The 17,168-nt window shown below is 39.4% G+C and overlaps 3 protein-coding genes across 4 annotated transcripts; all 3 read left to right on the top strand.

The window, feature by feature from the left end:
- Positions 1-9,736: 9,736 nt before the first annotated feature.
- On the top strand, positions 9,737-10,871 carry LOC6619654 (fork head domain-containing protein FD5). Its single transcript, XM_002043833.2, has one exon. The coding sequence runs from the start codon at positions 9,868-9,870 to the stop codon at positions 10,681-10,683; it is 816 nt and encodes a 271-aa protein (XP_002043869.2). The 5' UTR covers positions 9,737-9,867; the 3' UTR covers positions 10,684-10,871.
- A 1,751-nt stretch (positions 10,872-12,622) lies between these two features.
- On the top strand, positions 12,623-14,779 carry LOC6619655 (alpha/beta hydrolase domain-containing protein 17B). Of its 2 annotated transcripts, XM_032721094.1 has the most exons (5): positions 12,623-12,700; positions 12,817-13,451; positions 13,516-13,695; positions 13,757-13,889; positions 14,187-14,292. In XM_032721094.1, exons 2-5 carry the CDS (start codon positions 12,988-12,990, stop codon positions 14,268-14,270), a joined length of 861 nt encoding a protein of 286 aa, XP_032576985.1. In that variant the 5' UTR covers positions 12,623-12,700; positions 12,817-12,987; the 3' UTR covers positions 14,271-14,292. The 2 variants fall into 2 exon arrangements, with proteins under 2 accessions (XP_032576985.1, XP_002043870.1); XM_002043834.2 differs by lacking the exon at positions 12,623-12,700 and having other exon boundaries at positions 12,707-13,451; positions 14,187-14,779.
- A 328-nt stretch (positions 14,780-15,107) lies between these two features.
- LOC116801447 lies at positions 15,108-17,140 on the top strand. Its single transcript, XM_032721092.1, has one exon. It carries the CDS (start codon positions 15,130-15,132, stop codon positions 16,744-16,746), a length of 1,617 nt encoding a protein of 538 aa, XP_032576983.1. The 5' UTR covers positions 15,108-15,129; the 3' UTR covers positions 16,747-17,140.
- The last annotated feature ends 28 nt before the right edge of the window (positions 17,141-17,168 follow it).

Here is a 17,168-nt window from a genome sequence, read left to right on the forward strand (position 1 = left end):
GAAGTGTTTATTTGCGAGAAATATCGAGTGGAAACAGTGAATATTGTGAGTGTAAGTAAAGTTTAGTTTTCTATCTTTTTTCCAACTTTAAGATCATCACCCAGCTTTATAAATGATCCCATATAACTCGAGTTGAGACCGAAAATCAAATGCCTTATCCAGTCTATATACATTTTTAGCCAAATAGAGTATTTCAGTTATGGCTTTTAGTTTGGTTGATTTATTCAATTATAATCACATTAAAACGGTTTTATATTTTATAAAAGCGGTCCCTAAATAAATTCTAGAATATCAAAATTTTAATTTACTAAATTTCGAAAATCGTTTAAAACAGGGACAAGTTAAACTTCGTTGGTTAAATCTGTAGTTTTTAATAAAAGCCATTTAGATTACGAATATTTTAGAAATATTCCAAATCTTTTTTGAAAGATTTTAGCAATATCCTCTTTCTAAAAACGGGTTTCTTCTTCTTTCAAAAGTAATTGTTTTATATTTTGCTGTCTTATAAAAAGAAATGCGTTAACGTCTTTTAAGGTTTGCTTATATTTTAATCGAAATATAAAACGTAATTATTTTGAGGAATGCTTTTTATTCCGCTTCTCCCTTAACTTTTACTAAGTTTTTTTTTCCTTAATAATGTCTTTGAACGATCTAATTTAGCGAGTGATCCGTGGTATCAAGATTTCCTTTTTAGCCTCTAATAACTAGCAGATCCCCTAATTCTGAAAAAAATATCACCACTATTGCCTCTTTCGCCTTGTGATAATTTTGTGGAACGCGTCGGTCCTTCCTTTCTTGTTGAAATAAACACATGTCTGCATTTAACAAGCAGGACGCGTGAAATTTAAAACACTTTCAGGTTATTAACATGAAGGCAGCAATAATAATGAGGAGCGCAGGGAACGAGGCTAATGAATACAACAGCTGAGTTATTTGGCCATAAATACACACATGCACATAATCGCTTCGAGCCGTTTAGCGTTTCTTAGCCTCCTTATTAGCCATCCTTCTAGGCCTTCGTCCGCTCGCCACTCATATTCTTAGCAAAAACAAACCAGCAATTAATGATTTAAAGGAGTGAATAGCGAACAATTTTTTACTATTTAAAAATGTATTAACTACTCTTCAACATGTGATTTTCCAATAAGGATCTTATGATATATAAGAAAATTGAATAGTAGAATATTTAAGGGATTGAGCTCAAATACCATTCATACGAAAATTTTTATTTTTAGGTTTTGAGTTTCTACTTAGATTACTATCCTATGATTTGAGAACTACGGAATTTTGATTATGTCGCTGGCAATTTGCTCAATTTAAATAAGTTTACTGATAAAAACGATTATCATTTTGTAAAAATTAACACATTTACAAGAAACTTGTTTTACTCGCGTGACACAAGTTTAAGGCTTAGCGAATAATAAGTACATATTTACATGAATTAGTTAAGCGAGACCCTAAGTAATCAAACAATTTTCGATGCTCGATTGCCATGCGTGCACAAAATCAAATTACTAATGGGAAAATTAGCTTGAAATAAGGTAAGTTTATATAAATGATTGGCAACAAAAGTTTCGGGTCCAAATTATATTACCTATCTACAGTGTAGATTAACTAAAAACAAAGCTCGAAGGTATAAAACTACATATTGTTTTCACAGAAATTATTAAGCTAGTCTGATGAAGTAATTAGCTTTTAGTTTTGAACAATTTTCTTGTAAGAAGAAGAATACCCGCCTTTTGCAAGTGTTGCAAAATCTTCATATATGATATCACGTTCCAATAAACAAAAACTAAATCTTTATGGTGGTACCGGGCCGTCGGAAGACGGCAACCAGCGGTTGGCCCGATTTAATTATATTTGCTTAGGTCAAATTAGTGGAGTCGGAGTATTAGCGGCAACATGAAAGTAGTCCAATCTTTACTTTCAACTCCAGCTGCGAGAAGAATTATGCTGTAATAATTAGTTACAAGCCCAACAATATGTTTTAGTGTTATAAATGGCTTCTTGGTTCTGTCATTACTATTTACCTAAATATTTACCGTGAAATTAAAAATGTATGGGGTCTCTCAATAAACAATGTCCATTAAGCACTGAACCATACTTAGATTTCAGTTAATCATTAATATTCAATGGAAATTCAACTTCACTTCAAACATAACGAGGTACTGTTGCTGTCGTTCCATTTAATATATTACTAATTCTTTTTTTAAATTGGGAAATGTATTTTAAAAATGGTACCTATTAATATTTAGACAGTCACATAGAAATTATTTGTATGCCAACAAATGTTCTGTAAATAATTAAAAGAACACAGTTAAATAATTCATTTCTTCATGAGTTTTCTAATTACTTTTGCTTTCACATTTACATTTTAAAGTTGTAGAAACAGTACAATATAGTGGTATTAATCCAAAACGAAGATATATTTTTTAATGTAGACGCCATAAGGTAGGCCACAAATTTTTAACAAAGAAGAACAGCCATAATTGAACAGAAAACTGAGATTTTTGAAAATTTTAAACACTACCAAAACTTCTGTATGTTTTAAAATGTTTTTCAGATGGAGAATCTTATATAAATTTTAATCCTAAATAGTAAATGAGTATATAGCCTTGCAGTAAAAAGTTTTTGATCAAATTACAACTATAATTATACATACCAATTTAAAAAAAGCTCTAATCAAAAACATCAAAGATAGGTAGTAATGCAATAGAAATTCGAGTGTTTCATTAAGATTAAAAACTGAGATTAAGAAATGTGTAGAAACGGACGGACTGGCAAACGGACATACATAGTCTGTTGAAACTAATATATACTTATATAAACTATAATATATTCTATATGTTATTTTAACAGTTTACTTAACTAATTTTATAGCTTAGAAGCTATTCACATTTCTCAACTGATTTGTTTCTATAGACTCTACAATAGACATTATCTATGATTTCAGATGGTGGCGATGCAATAGCAACTGATCCTCCATCGGTTGTTTACTTTATGGCGTGGCAAAAGCTGTGCTTATAATCCTTTGTGGTTTGGAGCCAAAAGAGATTCATTTGCATAATCGCTGTTGCCTCGAAAGAAGATCGGTAAACAGAATAAAATTACAGGTACGATGAAGGGTCTGTGTTGAAATTATAAAATTCGATACACTTAATTTGCTTTCAGAACGACTTTTAAGCATACATACTTATGCAGTTTATGTTGGCAGCTTAACTTTTTCAGAACCCTAACTGGTATTAAGGATATTTTGCACATAAAGAGCATCCTTAATGTGGTCATGTGGTAGCAAGTGCTCCACCAGATATATAAGCAATATGAATCATATATGAAGATAGTACTCGGCTCACCCAGCTGAGCTGAAACCTTTGGAATCGAAAGAGGATCCCCGAAGCTAATTGAGATCAGGTCACAAGCTCAAGCTCCATGGAGTCCCAATGACTTCTCTTGTGGCGACTGCAGTCAGTTGGCCAAAACAACCATGCCCCACGCAAGGGTATAAAAAGGTATGCTGGCTTAGACAGTGGCTTTAAATTATCGCCACGGGTGTTCTACCAGTCGGCTCTCTCAGCAGTCGGAAGCCTTTATAGAAATCCATTAACAAAACCATCATGCTTTTTGTTATTGCCGGCACATATCAAAGGCGCGTTTCAAAAGGTTGTGAATACTTAGAGTGATCGGAACGAATAGTAATCGGTACTTTGTCACGAGCCCATCTGTATTTCGGCCGATTCAAATGAGTGTTTTGTTACGTTTACGTTTGCTTTTGTGTGCACAAGACGGCTAATGATATTTGTAGCAGTTAAGCGGATATTAATTTGTATCTGTAAATAAAAGGGTGAAGGCATAATTATAAAAGAGCGCTGCGACTTCAAAGGAAATGCTCACTTGGGCAGCCAGAGGCTATGGATTTTCTTTGGAGCCACAAAACACTTCATTTTTCCGTTTATCCCACAGCAACTAACTATTTGGGTAATATAACGAATATATAACTTATCGAAGCTGATTGTGATTTCATTAAACCACATTAAACACACACAGGCAAAAAGGCTGCAAAGTCATCTCGGTTGGGAAAAGGGGCACGAACTCATAAACAGTAATGATACAATAAATCAACACGGTGCGTATAACATCACTTCCTAAAAGGATCGTCATGGTGTTGTGGGCCAACATTAACAAAATGACTCTGGTCTTAACGTTAGGGGATGCTCTGTATATGCTCGGCATTCCAAGCGATGGGGTTGCCGTCGGATTTGGCAAACATCTTGTGGCCAGAATTGATTTTACGACACCCACTTGCCGCAGAAAGCTAATGAGCCGCAATGGCAATTGGCCGGCCCATCGCCATTGTATTTATTGCCACAAGTGTCACGTGTCCACTTGATTGAGGCAATTTGGCTGCGGCATTATTTGCCATTTTTTACAAAGCGCTACAAGCGCAGCAGCCGAGTTATTTGTACAATTTTGAATTATTATGCCATAAAATGTTTTGCACGACTCGAGCGTTTCAAGCCGCGTTGTCGACGGCTACGCCTAATAAAACAATGCGATGGAATAATTTCAAATTGTACTGCGTACGCTGAGTAGTCGAAATGCATCAGCATCAGTTAGTTAGCCAAAGTGTTTATAAGGCTCCAATTTTCCCTCCCCATCCGATGCGGCATGATGAAAATGTGGCAAGTAGGCTTTATCTGACTTTATTAGAGCAGTGCCCAGCGCGCTTTGATCGTCTGAAATTCCCATGCGATCGATCTGAAGACTCGGCGGTGCAGGCATATGTTGAAGTATCTGGCCCCTGCGGCTCCGACTTATCCGTCAGTGGAGCAGAGCACGGAGCATGGAGCATGGGGCACAAGACACACGAGTTGAGTGGGCAAGGCGGCGCAGCGGCTAAGTAGCTTCAACACCGAAAACTAGTTTCACACACAGACTAGCTTGCACTCGAGCTCGGCTCGGGTGTTGATGCTGATTAACCATATTTATACTTAAAAAATTGAAAAGGGTTTTTAAGTGGCCCGGGCAAGTGCTGACCAATTTGCAGATACCCTCTACCGAAATAGGCGAGTAATTGTGGAAGCTTAGAAAGCAGATACAGTTGCAGATGCAGATTGCGATGCGAATCGATTAAAAGCAGAGCTTTGATGACAGACGGGCATGGGAAGTGAGGAGTGAGCTACGTTGGCCTAAACCCCATATTATGCTGGTTATTATAAAATTGTATTAACTAAATCGAGCGAAAGGCAGAGGTGCAAAGACGGGGCCCAAAAGCAAATGGTTCTAACAGCTTACTTTGTATTTAAGCACGAACTGTGCGAAAATCACCATCCTACCAAAGACCAAAGACCCACCAAGCGAGCAACCGACCATCGCAGCATCACCATCTAAAGGTATTTCTTGATCGAAAGAGGAGCGGGCCAAAAGCGGAGAAGGCCGGCAGAGGAGACTCGGTATAAGAATACCGCACCGCCACTCTGTCTCGCAAAGTCAAAAGCGGCATTTTTAAATTGGTAGTCAGATCTCAGTTTCTCGGTTCGTAGAAAGGAGCTCGAGCCCGGGCCATTATGGCTTCCATCGAAGTGATTTTTACTGTGGCTGCTTGTGCGCGGCCTGTTTGTTAGCCTGATGTCTGAGCACACCTCTTATTATACTTACCACACCACCACGCACACCTCTGCGAATTATAAACGTCTGTGTGCCGGCAACTAGCGGCTGTTCAAATTGCAAAATATACAATGCGTTCCTCCTCCTTCATCGTCCAGTCCAACACTCCACTCCACTCCAGTCCAGTCCAGTCCACCATCCACGCAACTGGGCGAAACACCAAACACCACACCGAGTTTAATTTGATTTCGATTCAGCGCTTTAGCTTCAGCAGTCGGGCATCGGGCATCGGGCATCGGGCATCGGGCATCGGGAATCGGGCATCAGGAATCTCTGGCTTGCCAGGCGGCCTAATCATTTACCCAGCTCCATATCCAGTGCGGAGCATCATCATACCGGGAACATCCAGACCCCTCTGTCATGAATAAGGTTATGATTTAAATGCGCTGCGATGGGTGCTGTGTGAATGATATAAGCCAGGCGAAGGAGCTGACGATGTTCATTCTCACCTCGTCGACACTAACGATTGAGCCGACCGATGCCCATTTAATAGGGGCAGTAGGAAATCCGAATCCGAATCCGCCTCTTAGCTGCTGACTCCACTATCCATGGCATCTTCTGTCGACTGTTCTTGCGTTCATTATCTGAAGGAAAAAGTTCTTTAATCGGCTAATAACACTTCTTTTGATCATAAATAATAAATCATAAGTTAGGAAAATATTATGCATCATAGTTTTTATTTACTATTAAATTCATAATAGTACTATCATTTACGCTAGCTTAACTGACTTTTTCTATACAAATAAATATCTAACATAATCATCACTATTCTATGTTCCTTTTATATATATATATATATATATGTTCCTTTTTGAACATACCAATAAAGTTTTGATCTATTGATCCTGTAAACTTAGAAATCTGCTTGGGTTTTAGCTTCAAGTTTTTAGAACCTACGTGTTATATGAACCGCATAGAGTGATTTTGCAGACCAATAAAACAAATGAGCGGACATAAAATCGAAAGCTTGATGCTTGCAAAATTCCAACCGGGCAGGATGCCTCAGATTTCCCATGTTGCAGGTAGAAGCATGAACACTGCACTTAAGCTTTGTCGGGAAGATTCACTGGGATACACATGCGTATATACATACAAGCCTGGCCATAGAGACATACAGACATCCTCGGGGTAAACACAACTCAACTCCTCAAATTAGTGTGTTAGCCTTCAATAAATTGGCGGCCTGTTGTGTTCAAACATTTATTCCTGGCGAGTATAAAGCAATACAAAGCCGGCAAGATCCCAACACATAGGAAAAATAAATACTGACGGTTATTATCCCGACACCAACAGAGATCTTGTCTTCGCACCCGATTTTTTATAATTTCTTTCTTTTTTTTTTGGACGTACAGTGCCCTAAATCGATATAATATGGCTAAATGTGTTATTTGATGGCCAAAAAAAAGGCAACTACTCGCTGGGCATTATCCACATTTACATGCTGGCAATGCGAGTAGTGGTAGCACTACGGCCATATGGAATCGCATTATAGCCAACTCTCTACGAGACTCTACAGTCCGATCTTCATCAGCGCTAATCTTCATTAACGAGGCGAGCAGCCGTAGGACGGAAATAACTAAATTGATTTAGTTTATCGGTCGAGCTGCTTTCATCTCAGCGCTGCGAATTTCGGTGTGCTAAAAAAGAGTCGACAGGAAAAGGAAAGGGAAAAGGAAAAGAGGAGAAAAACTTATCGATTGGTGATTACCGACCGACCGAACGAACGAGTAGTTGTTTTGACTGAAAGCCTGAGCACATACAACGATTTCAACAGCTCTTCGCGTTAATGGTACACACAGAACACCACCTTTTCACTTGGCCTGGCCTTAACGGCCCATCTTGGCCATCTGTCGACTGCAATGAATGCTGGCATCTTTGACACTAAAAAGACCACAAGGATCGTGTTTAGCTCGAGTTTTTACCGCTCGGACGTGATGAAGATCAATAAAAAGTCATTACGCATCATTAGCATTTCCAAAATGCATTTAGTTTTTCTCTTTTTGAAATAATTTCACGCCCATTTCCGGCATTTTCCCTAGAAAACTTGAAATATACCAATAGTATGCACTAAACTTATCCTAGATATGATTTTTTTAAATTGATAGATTTTAGATAAGATTTTACTGTTTTGTCTTTAGATTGAATACTTGCTGTGAAAAAAACCAAATATTTAAATTCAATGGCTTTAAATACTTAATTGTGTACCTAAATGCATACAGATTATGTAAATTAGCATGCACGCCTAAACGCTGGGATTAACTAAGGAAGCTAGACACCAAGTTCGTTAATTAACGAACGAATAAAAAGAAGACCCCTTCTTATTCTCTGCTCACACCTCAATTATCTCATTGGCAGTCTGGAGGGATCTTTGAGTTAGTAGAGCGTTGCTACTAAATTATTGTTATTTATTGCCGTATTCATTACTACTCGTTGGGTAAATAGCATGGTGTTTTTCTTTGGAAAGTTGAAGAAATGATAAATATATTATTGGAAGGCGATGCATTAGATATTTTTTCTTGCTTTTATATGGGAATGTGGCTATTAACTTCAAGCTGGACTGCAAATAATCTCCTCAATCCCATTAACTTTAAATTTCGAAGTCAACAGAACAATTTAAACGACTTAAACTATTAACAAGCTAAGAGATTTTTGGAAGTAAAATATTTGTTTAATTCCGAGTATATCTATAACAATTTAATGGCGTGAACAAGTACTGACTACCATTATATTAATATTTATCATAAGTCATGTGTTTTTGCTCACACTGTTCCATTAATAATCGTAATTAAACCACGGCATTATTTAAAAACCACTGCAGGAAATGAAGGGGATCATTAAACGGAAGAAGACTGAAACACCTAAAAAACGATGTTTTTGTGATTTATATTTTTGTTGGCTGCAGGCCGTATAAGAAGTAGTTCAGCTACCATATAGATTTAGATTTTATTAAGATTTAATAATAATAATAATCCTACATAAAATAGAGTGTGTTATGAGCTTAACTAGCTTCTTACAACTTCTGACATTTACATTAAATTTAAGCCACTAACGACCAAACCGAATGTATAATTTTTATTAGGTCAATTTCTTTATTTATATTATATTAAAGATCAGGATTAAAAGTTATAAGATAATCAATAAAAATCTACATCAGTTAGTAACATAAGAATTAAAATTTGTTAGTAGCAATCGGGCAACAGCTTCATGTAGCCTATCTAGCAATAATAAAAAACAATAGCAGAAATATGATACAGATATTTTAGCCTAAATTTAGTATTATGTTTTATCCTTAATATATCCCTAATATATGTATCTCTAGATAGATATAAAACGGAAAGCACCTTAATTTATTTGTAGGGATATGTTCAACTAAAGCTGGCAAACGTACATGATAAAGCAAATACGCTGGTGCTCATAATTTATTTTTCAATTTCATGCAAAAGCCAAAACAATTTAAATCATTTTCTGAAGCGAAGCAACGCGATGGGAAGTGAAATACGAGCGTTTCCTTTATTATTTCATGTTCCGACCCGCCCACAATTCATATAAAATAAACAGGTATTGACAAAAGCTTGCAAATCAAGGGCTTTCCCCTTGCAATTGTGCTTTTGCAGCACATTTGCACACATGCGAATGCGATTGTGCTGCTATCTCGCCGAAAATTGAAAATGGCGATGGGAAAAAATGGGGCCTCGTTGCCGTTGCTTGTCGCTGGGACAAAACGCTTTTCCGCCACGCTGCTCCTGGTGTTAGGCTATATGGTGTGTGGGTAATCGGTAAACCGCTATGATTGGTCCAAACTCTCCGGGCAACCCATTTCGAAATTCGCCGTAAACAACACCTTCGCTTCCCATTGGCACGCCGCTCAGACAAGGACAACCAGATGCGAGACCTGTTTTGGCCAACACTGCCCTCTCGCTCGGCATAGTGAGTACTGGATACTGGATTGTGGATAGTGGACATACCACCACCACCGGTTGGGCATGGGCATGTGTGCGAGAGGCAGCTCTCCGAATCCGGTCTTGCTCTTTGCGAGCAGAGCCAGTTCCATAAAACATGAAGTTTTGCTGCCCCTCGCATTAGTCTTAACGCTGCTGCCGCCGAGAAAACATCGCTCTGAAGTGGAAAAAAAAGAAACCCATAAGGAATTATTCGGTGCGGACGGGGAACGATTGTGTGAATTTTTGAAACGACTTCTTCGCAATGCCACGCCCACTGAAAATGAGCTACGGTGATCAGAAGCCCCCCTACTCGTACATATCATTAACGGCCATGGCCATAATACACTCGCCGCAAAGATTGCTGCCGCTCAGCGAAATATATCGATTTATAATGGATCAGTTCCCATACTACCGGAAGAACACGCAAAAGTGGCAGAACTCACTGCGGCACAATCTCAGCTTCAACGATTGCTTCATCAAGGTGCCGAGGAATGTGACCAAGGCCGGCAAGGGCTCCTACTGGACGCTCCATCCCATGGCCTTCGATATGTTCGAAAATGGCAGCCTGCTGCGGAGACGAAAGCGTTTCCGCGTCAAGCAGCTCGAGAAGGATATATCGAACTGGAAATTAGCCGCCGCCGCCAATACGGAGATGGTGACCCACTATCTGGACGACCAGCTAACGCAGATGGCCTTTGCCGATCCGGCGCGGCATGGTCATGTGCTTGCAAATGCATCTGCTGCCCAAATGTCGCCCTACAAGGCTACGCCACCGATCCTTCCGACCACTGTGACCCAACTTCCGGTGCGGCCAAAGCGCGCCTTCACCATCGAAAGTCTCATGGCTCCGGATCCGGCGAGCACGCCAAATGAGGGATTAGTGCCCATGGAGTATGGCAGTCCCGATGCCGTCGCTTTGGAAAAGCCGCCGTTCAATTTGCCATTCAATTTCAACGAACTCGCCGCGCAGTATCAGTTGTACTTCCCAAGTTTTTTCTACAACGGCCAATATGGCAACATACCTTGCTACCAGAAAACACCGCCGCTTTTTCATAACGGCCCGTTGCCCGTCTTTTGATTATGAAAGTTATAGTTAAACTAGAGTTAAACCATGCTATGTCTAAAACATACTCACTAGTGGTCCTATTATTGTAATCTTATGTTATTTACTTGTGTACTCATCTTATTTAAACGAAGCCGTATTGTAACCAGTTGAGTTTAGAAGATCTCTAAAGTCAATAAAGAACTGCCCATAATTGTATTAAATGTTTGTTTAAACTATACAAGTGTGAAGTCGAGATGTAGCTCTCCATACTAGTTATTTATTTTAGTTTACCATCGGAATAATGTGTAAATACCATAATTATTGTCTTCGTCGTGAAGTGTACTATTTGCAATTCCTACTGCCACAGGGAATATATGTACCTAACATCCAATCTATTTGTTTCCCTACATAATTGCAGTTCGAAAACAAACTACAGGTTGTAAATATATAAATAGACGCCGATTAATTCGATTACAGGTCGAAAATAGGTCCGCAATGGTTAACTTGCCTTCCTACCTTGTTTTGCAAATCATTTGCATCTCACACATGCACACACACACGTTTTCGAATTGCTTTTGTTTCCATTAGCTGTCAATCATCCTTACATATGTTTGACTTCAACCCTAGTCGGAACACCTCGCCTTCGCTACCATCCATATCCATATCCACATCCACATCCACTTCCACATACATTATAAAACACCCATTGGAAGGAAGGAGGAGCAGGGTCGTCGGTCGATACGGCGCGGAATGTAGTTTGTTATGTCTTACAAGAAAGGTGGCCCAGACTTGGAAGCCGAATAATGAAATACTCTGCGAGAGTGAGTGCTCATATGCTCTAATACCATACACACAGTTTTGTAAAATATACATTAATTCAATGAGCTACAAAAAATATTTTAAGCAAAGATGGCTGAAAGTTCATTTGATCTAGGCAACGTCCTGTAAACATGGAATAGCAATCTCTAAATATGTTTATTACTAATTTCTTAAGGGTACCTTAAAATAATTTCACTTACATACCTCTTCCTGAAGAAGAACCACGCCTACCAAGCTAGGATTCTTCCAATGAACCGGGGTGAACTCCATTTATAGATCCGATCCTTTCTTCATAGAAACTATAAAAGTAGGAAATAATTTTGGTTCGGTCCAACCGAACCTAAAAAATGTTCATACGAACATTTGTTACGTACATAAACATAACAGTTATGTATGACATTACTTTTGGATTTATTAAGTTTACAGGTAATATTGAAACAAATCCGAATTACTTGCATACCTTGCATACCACTGCTCCAATTTCCAAAAGTCTTTAATTTTAAAGGATTAAACATATAATTTCAAAATGTTGTGATCCGAGTAAGGTTTTGTATTTTCTTTTTTACGATTTCGAAACGTTTTTGAGATACCGGTGCAACTTGGAACACGCTCTGTGATATTTAAAGTTAGCGCAGAAATTTTATGTTGGTAAGGCGGTTTATGACATGGATTGGCTATGGTACTTGTACTAGAGAAGGCGGGCATTTTTAAATATGTACCTTTAAACTCCACCCACTTTTTGGAAAAAAATTAAAGAATTTTCACAGGAACAATTCTCAGATAGGACTATATTCACGGGAACCACAAAATAAAATTAATTTAAATGGATCTTGTATATATGGGCTGCTTCATAGCTGGACGACACACACTCCAAAAACTGTGGATTCTTTTTATATACGATTTTTCTCAAATGTCCTGAAAAATATGTCCTCTAAGGAAGCATTGCGAGCGTTTTTAAAAACTATTTAAATTTGCAGACACTCTTTTCAATGCAGGTTGTAAATCATCATTATTGAAATATATTTGCTTAACTAAGCTTCTATGAATAAATATTTCCCTCGTTCCGATTCCAGTTCGTTCTGTGGAAATAGAGATTCGATTCGCTGGCCTTTTGTACTCGCTGCCCAGGCGGTCACACTAAAAATACCGAAAGCGCCGTTGTTTTTTAGGGCGTTTTATTCACCTTACTTCTTTGTGGTTGTTTGCCTATCTACATTGCCATTTTGTAAATGTGAGTGTACCAAATTTCAGTAAGACAATTTAGCCATTAACCGTTCGATTATGTTGAATTCTGTGTGCGAACTGAGCCCGAAATGTTATGTTTGTCTCGTCACCCCCGTCGCCTAGCCCACTGACACCTTGCTCATCCACGTATAGATGATATAGACGCGAATTGGCCCGAACCAGAAGTCTGAACCCAAAAACTCCGTTAGTCCTTTGTTGATGGTAATCGTGCATTTGAGGCGAGAAATCGAAATCGTTAGCATTCCGTAGAGGCATTCGAGGCACGGAGCGAGCATGTTCAGTATAAGCGAGCTCTGTTGCATGTTTTGCTGCCCCCCGTGTCCGGGTCCCATTGCGGCCAAGTTGGCCTTCCAGCCGCCGGAGCCCACGTACAAATTGACCCCGGCGGACGACACCAACATCCGGTACAACCTGCAGTTGTTCGACCGCGCCGAATGGCAGTACTCCGAACGTGAGAAATCGAAAGTGGAGGCCTTCTTTACGCGCACCTCGCGTGGCAACCTGATCACCTGCATCTATGTCAGGTGCAGCAAGAATGCCAAGTACACGCTGCTCTTCTCCCACGGGAATGCAGTGGATTTGGGCCAGATGAGCAGCTTCTATCTGACCCTGGGCTCCCAGATCAACTGTAATATCTTTGGGTACGACTACTCCGGGTACGGAATGAGTGGCGGCAAGCCCTCCGAGAAGAATCTGTACGCGGACATAGAGGCAGCCTGGCAGGCGATGAGAACCAGGTTAGCACTTATAGTTCACGCTATTGATTCCGCTTTGCTAACTCGTTATGCACCCTTAAACCAGATTCAACATCAGCCCGGAGACAATCATCTTGTATGGGCAGAGCATTGGCACTGTGCCCACTGTGGACCTGGCCTCGCGTCACGAGGTCGGCGCTGTGATACTCCATTCGCCGCTGATGTCCGGCCTTAGGGTCGTCTTTAGGAACACAAAGAGAACCTGGTTCTTTGACGCCTTTCCCAGGTGAGATACTTCGTTGATTTGCGTTCATAGCCAATTCTAATGTTATCGGATTTCCACGCAGCATTGATAAAGTGGCGAAGGTGAAGGCTCCAGTTCTGGTTATCCACGGCACAGATGATGAGGTCATTGACTTTTCCCATGGCATCGGAATCTACGAGCGGTGTCCTAAGACTGTCGAGCCGTTTTGGGTGGAGGTAATTACTCTTGATTGATTACCTGCCTAGATCAGGTTATGCACTGGTTAATCAGCATTGTAACCGGAATAATTATTGTTATTATTCATTCTAATAGTCTAGCGTTTTCCCTGAAATCGATTAAGTGTCTCGTATCGAGTTCACAGCTTTTCATAAACATTAAAATTTGCAATGGAATCAATCTCATCGTTGCAATGCAAAACATAAAACAGCAATGTGATCTCATCGTGTCGATTCGTATTTATTTATTTATATGCATATTAGGATATGCAAACTCATGAGAAATTTTGATTTCAGGGTGCTGGACATAATGATGTGGAACTGCATCCGCATTATTACGAGCGACTACGCAAATTTCTTTCGGTGGAACTCGTCAAATGACAATTAAAGAATAATGTGGACGGAGGCGTTAGCGACACTACATCGGGCGTAATATCTAATTCAAACCCTGCCGCCGGTAGTGCGACCCTAAGTTCAAAGCACCCGAATCCTGCCCCTGCGGCAGGAAGCGAAACAAGTAAAAAGAATGTGGAAACAAATGTCAAACGGATTGAAAACGATGGTTTGTAATTAACTATAAGTATTGAAATGTAATTATTTATCCAGCCGCATCAATACATTCGAGAATTGCATTTTTAAAAAGATTATAATTAACTAGTTGTCAGGAGACTTGCACCAAGATCCCCATTCTTACAGCATTGTGATCCTGGTCCCCGTATTAATTGAATAAGCGTAGGTCATATCATCTTATACTTAACCATATTGGTAGAAAAATCAAACAATAACCGCATTAAGTTCTAAAACGATCTATTAGCAATATGCTACAGTAATATGGTTTTAATATTTAAGTACAAGAAGTTTGAATAAAGTAATTTTTTGATACTTTGAAAGTGAACCGTTTACTACTTGCAACCACTTTATTGTTTGGCTTCTACGCATTTAGGAAAAACAGTGAATACTTTCTTGCTATTTATGATTTGTAACTTTCTCTCTAATTTGCGATCAGCTAGCTACCTGATAACGTCTAATGTGTGTGTTCGCTCTTCTTGCAGGTGCCTCAAATTCCAGCCAGAGTTCTGCTAAAGCTCTCGAGCAGAAGTTTCTTTAGCAAAAACAGTCGGGCTTGTATTCAAAAGCCCAACCCTTCTCACCTCAGTTCCCAAGCAGGGAACTATCAAGTAAATCGTGCGGAAACAGACATAGTAAACAAAATAGGAATGATGACCCACCATTAACCGATATGAAGTCGAACGGCTTCTTTGTTTCTCGTTTAAAACAACCAAATATTGCTCCAACACTTCCAGTACTTTCTCCACATTCACCAATGAATGCTAATATACATCTAAATAGCCAGCATACCCAGCTTTCCGGTCGATATCTAAATAACAAAGTGTCCCAACAAATCGACACTGATAGTATAAAAAGAGTGGCATCTAACCGATCTCTAAAGGACAGTCCAAACGTCTTATCCATTTCATCAACTCTAATATGCAACTGCGAGAAGGCCCACAAATCGAATGGTTCAGAATCGGAAGCAAACGAAGAAATCAAAATTAAACTAAGCTCAGATACTGGTAACAAGTCTACCATAAGTAAATTAAAAGACCCAAAACTGTCTTCAGCATCGCAAAAGAACGCATTAGATAATTCAACCGAGGGTTGCTTGCAATTGAAAAGTGTAATTGGAAAGGATCAGAAATCGCTGTCTCCGAGACTGACGTTACACAAGAGTGGGTTTCAACAGGCCATCATAATTTCCGACGACAGTGAGATCACGAAGTCTTCGCGATTAGGTACCCAAACGGCAAGGCAGCTCTCGAGTAATTCAGACAATCAATTTTATCGACAGCTTACCCATAAGATTAGCAAATCGGAGCAAACTTCCCCCAACAACTTGGAGCTAGACAAAGCTAACTTTCTCTACGATACGAACAACAGGAGTACAGGCTGTTTGGTGTATCCTTCGGATCCATGGATAAAGAACTCGCACATTAAGAACAGCTTATGCCCCAAAACGGAAAAGTATTCAAACACCATGCATCACAATATCGATCCGTGGGTCAAGAGGCAAACAGACGCTGCTGTGGAAGTCGCACGGCTTCCCAAGAAAAATTTCTACCGCGAAAAATCCCTTTCTTCCATAAACAACAAACAAATTTCGACCAGAACTGAGAAATCAAAGTGTGCAAAGCCGCAGTTGAAGCATTCGAAAACGGAGCTGGACGACGATCAAGTATTTTTAAATGAGCCAGGATTGCTTTTTGCTCCATTCTCTCCACAATATCGCAACACGTCGCATAAAATCTGGTCTCTCGACCAGCCTTCTAATGATCTGAAAACCAACATTCAAAGCAAGTCAGCTAGTTTTTTACCGGACAAGGTGAAGGAGATATCCAGTCCATTGCCGAACCATGTTAGAAAATCCGTACAACAAAACAATAGTAATTTGCTGTGTCCAAACGATCAAGCAAGATCATTGCTTCAAGTAGAAAAATTGCATTCGAGGCACAGCTCCCTATCGATTCCCACTCAATCGAAGGAGGAACTACCCCTGAACATCCGCCGACTGTCCGAGCAGATCCGTGAACCGCCTTTGGAGAAAAACATCTCATTATCCCTCAGCGATCGTAACGTTAGCAAAATTCCGACATCTGATGGCGTGCGTGAGGCTCACCTGGTTGTCCCTCACAAGATGGACAAATTTCATGTGAGTAGGGATGCCGCAGTGCAGAGTACGAGCCACCTTGAAGACTTTATATCCCTAAAACGAGCCCCCAAAGATTCCACAATTGTTAATAATGTAAACCCCTTTACGAGTACTTATAAGCCTGATCCACTTTTAGAAACCACATGTTAAAACCATTTGATAGGAAGCCGAAAACCGAAAGCCGATATTAAAGTGTCTCTGCATAGCTCATTCATAGGTCATGAAAATATACAAAATATAAAACCACAAAAAACATACATACATATATGTCTTATATATCAATCGAATCTAAATATGAATAATAAACAAGTAATAAATAATAATTTTAGTAGTACCTTAAGTTTGAAATTTTTACAGTGATTTTGCATTTATATTAAGTAACACTATAATGCCCTGCCAACAATATGGGGCTGAGTTCTCTAGGCTTAACTACATTCGCAAGCATATATATGTGTGTAATAGTGTATTTTCTCCTCATTTTATTGTCATTTTACATATTTGTTGTAATACATTTTATAGTAATAAAATCTTTATAAAGAGCTAAGTAATGCATCTAGTTATTATTCATCGGC

This window comes from Drosophila sechellia, chromosome 3R (assembly GCF_004382195.2).
Source record: "Drosophila sechellia strain sech25 chromosome 3R, ASM438219v1, whole genome shotgun sequence".
Lineage (NCBI taxonomy): Eukaryota > Metazoa > Arthropoda > Insecta > Diptera > Drosophilidae > Drosophila > Drosophila sechellia.

Bases quoted from the DNA above. Each gene is read 5' to 3' on its own strand.
- LOC6619654 (XM_002043833.2), top strand. From the start codon at position 9,868: ATGCCACGCCCACTGAAAATGAGCTACGGTGATCAGAAGCCCCCCTAC.
- LOC6619655 (XM_032721094.1), top strand. From the start codon at position 12,988: ATGTTCAGTATAAGCGAGCTCTGTTGCATGTTTTGCTGCCCCCCGTGT. The intron at 13,696-13,756 runs GTGAGATACTTC...ATTTCCACGCAG, and splicing joins TTCTTTGACGCCTTTCCCAG to CATTGATAAAGTGGCGAAGG. The intron at 13,890-14,186 runs GTAATTACTCTT...TTTTGATTTCAG, and splicing joins TCGAGCCGTTTTGGGTGGAG to GGTGCTGGACATAATGATGT.
- LOC116801447 (XM_032721092.1), top strand. From the start codon at position 15,130: ATGAAGTCGAACGGCTTCTTTGTTTCTCGTTTAAAACAACCAAATATT.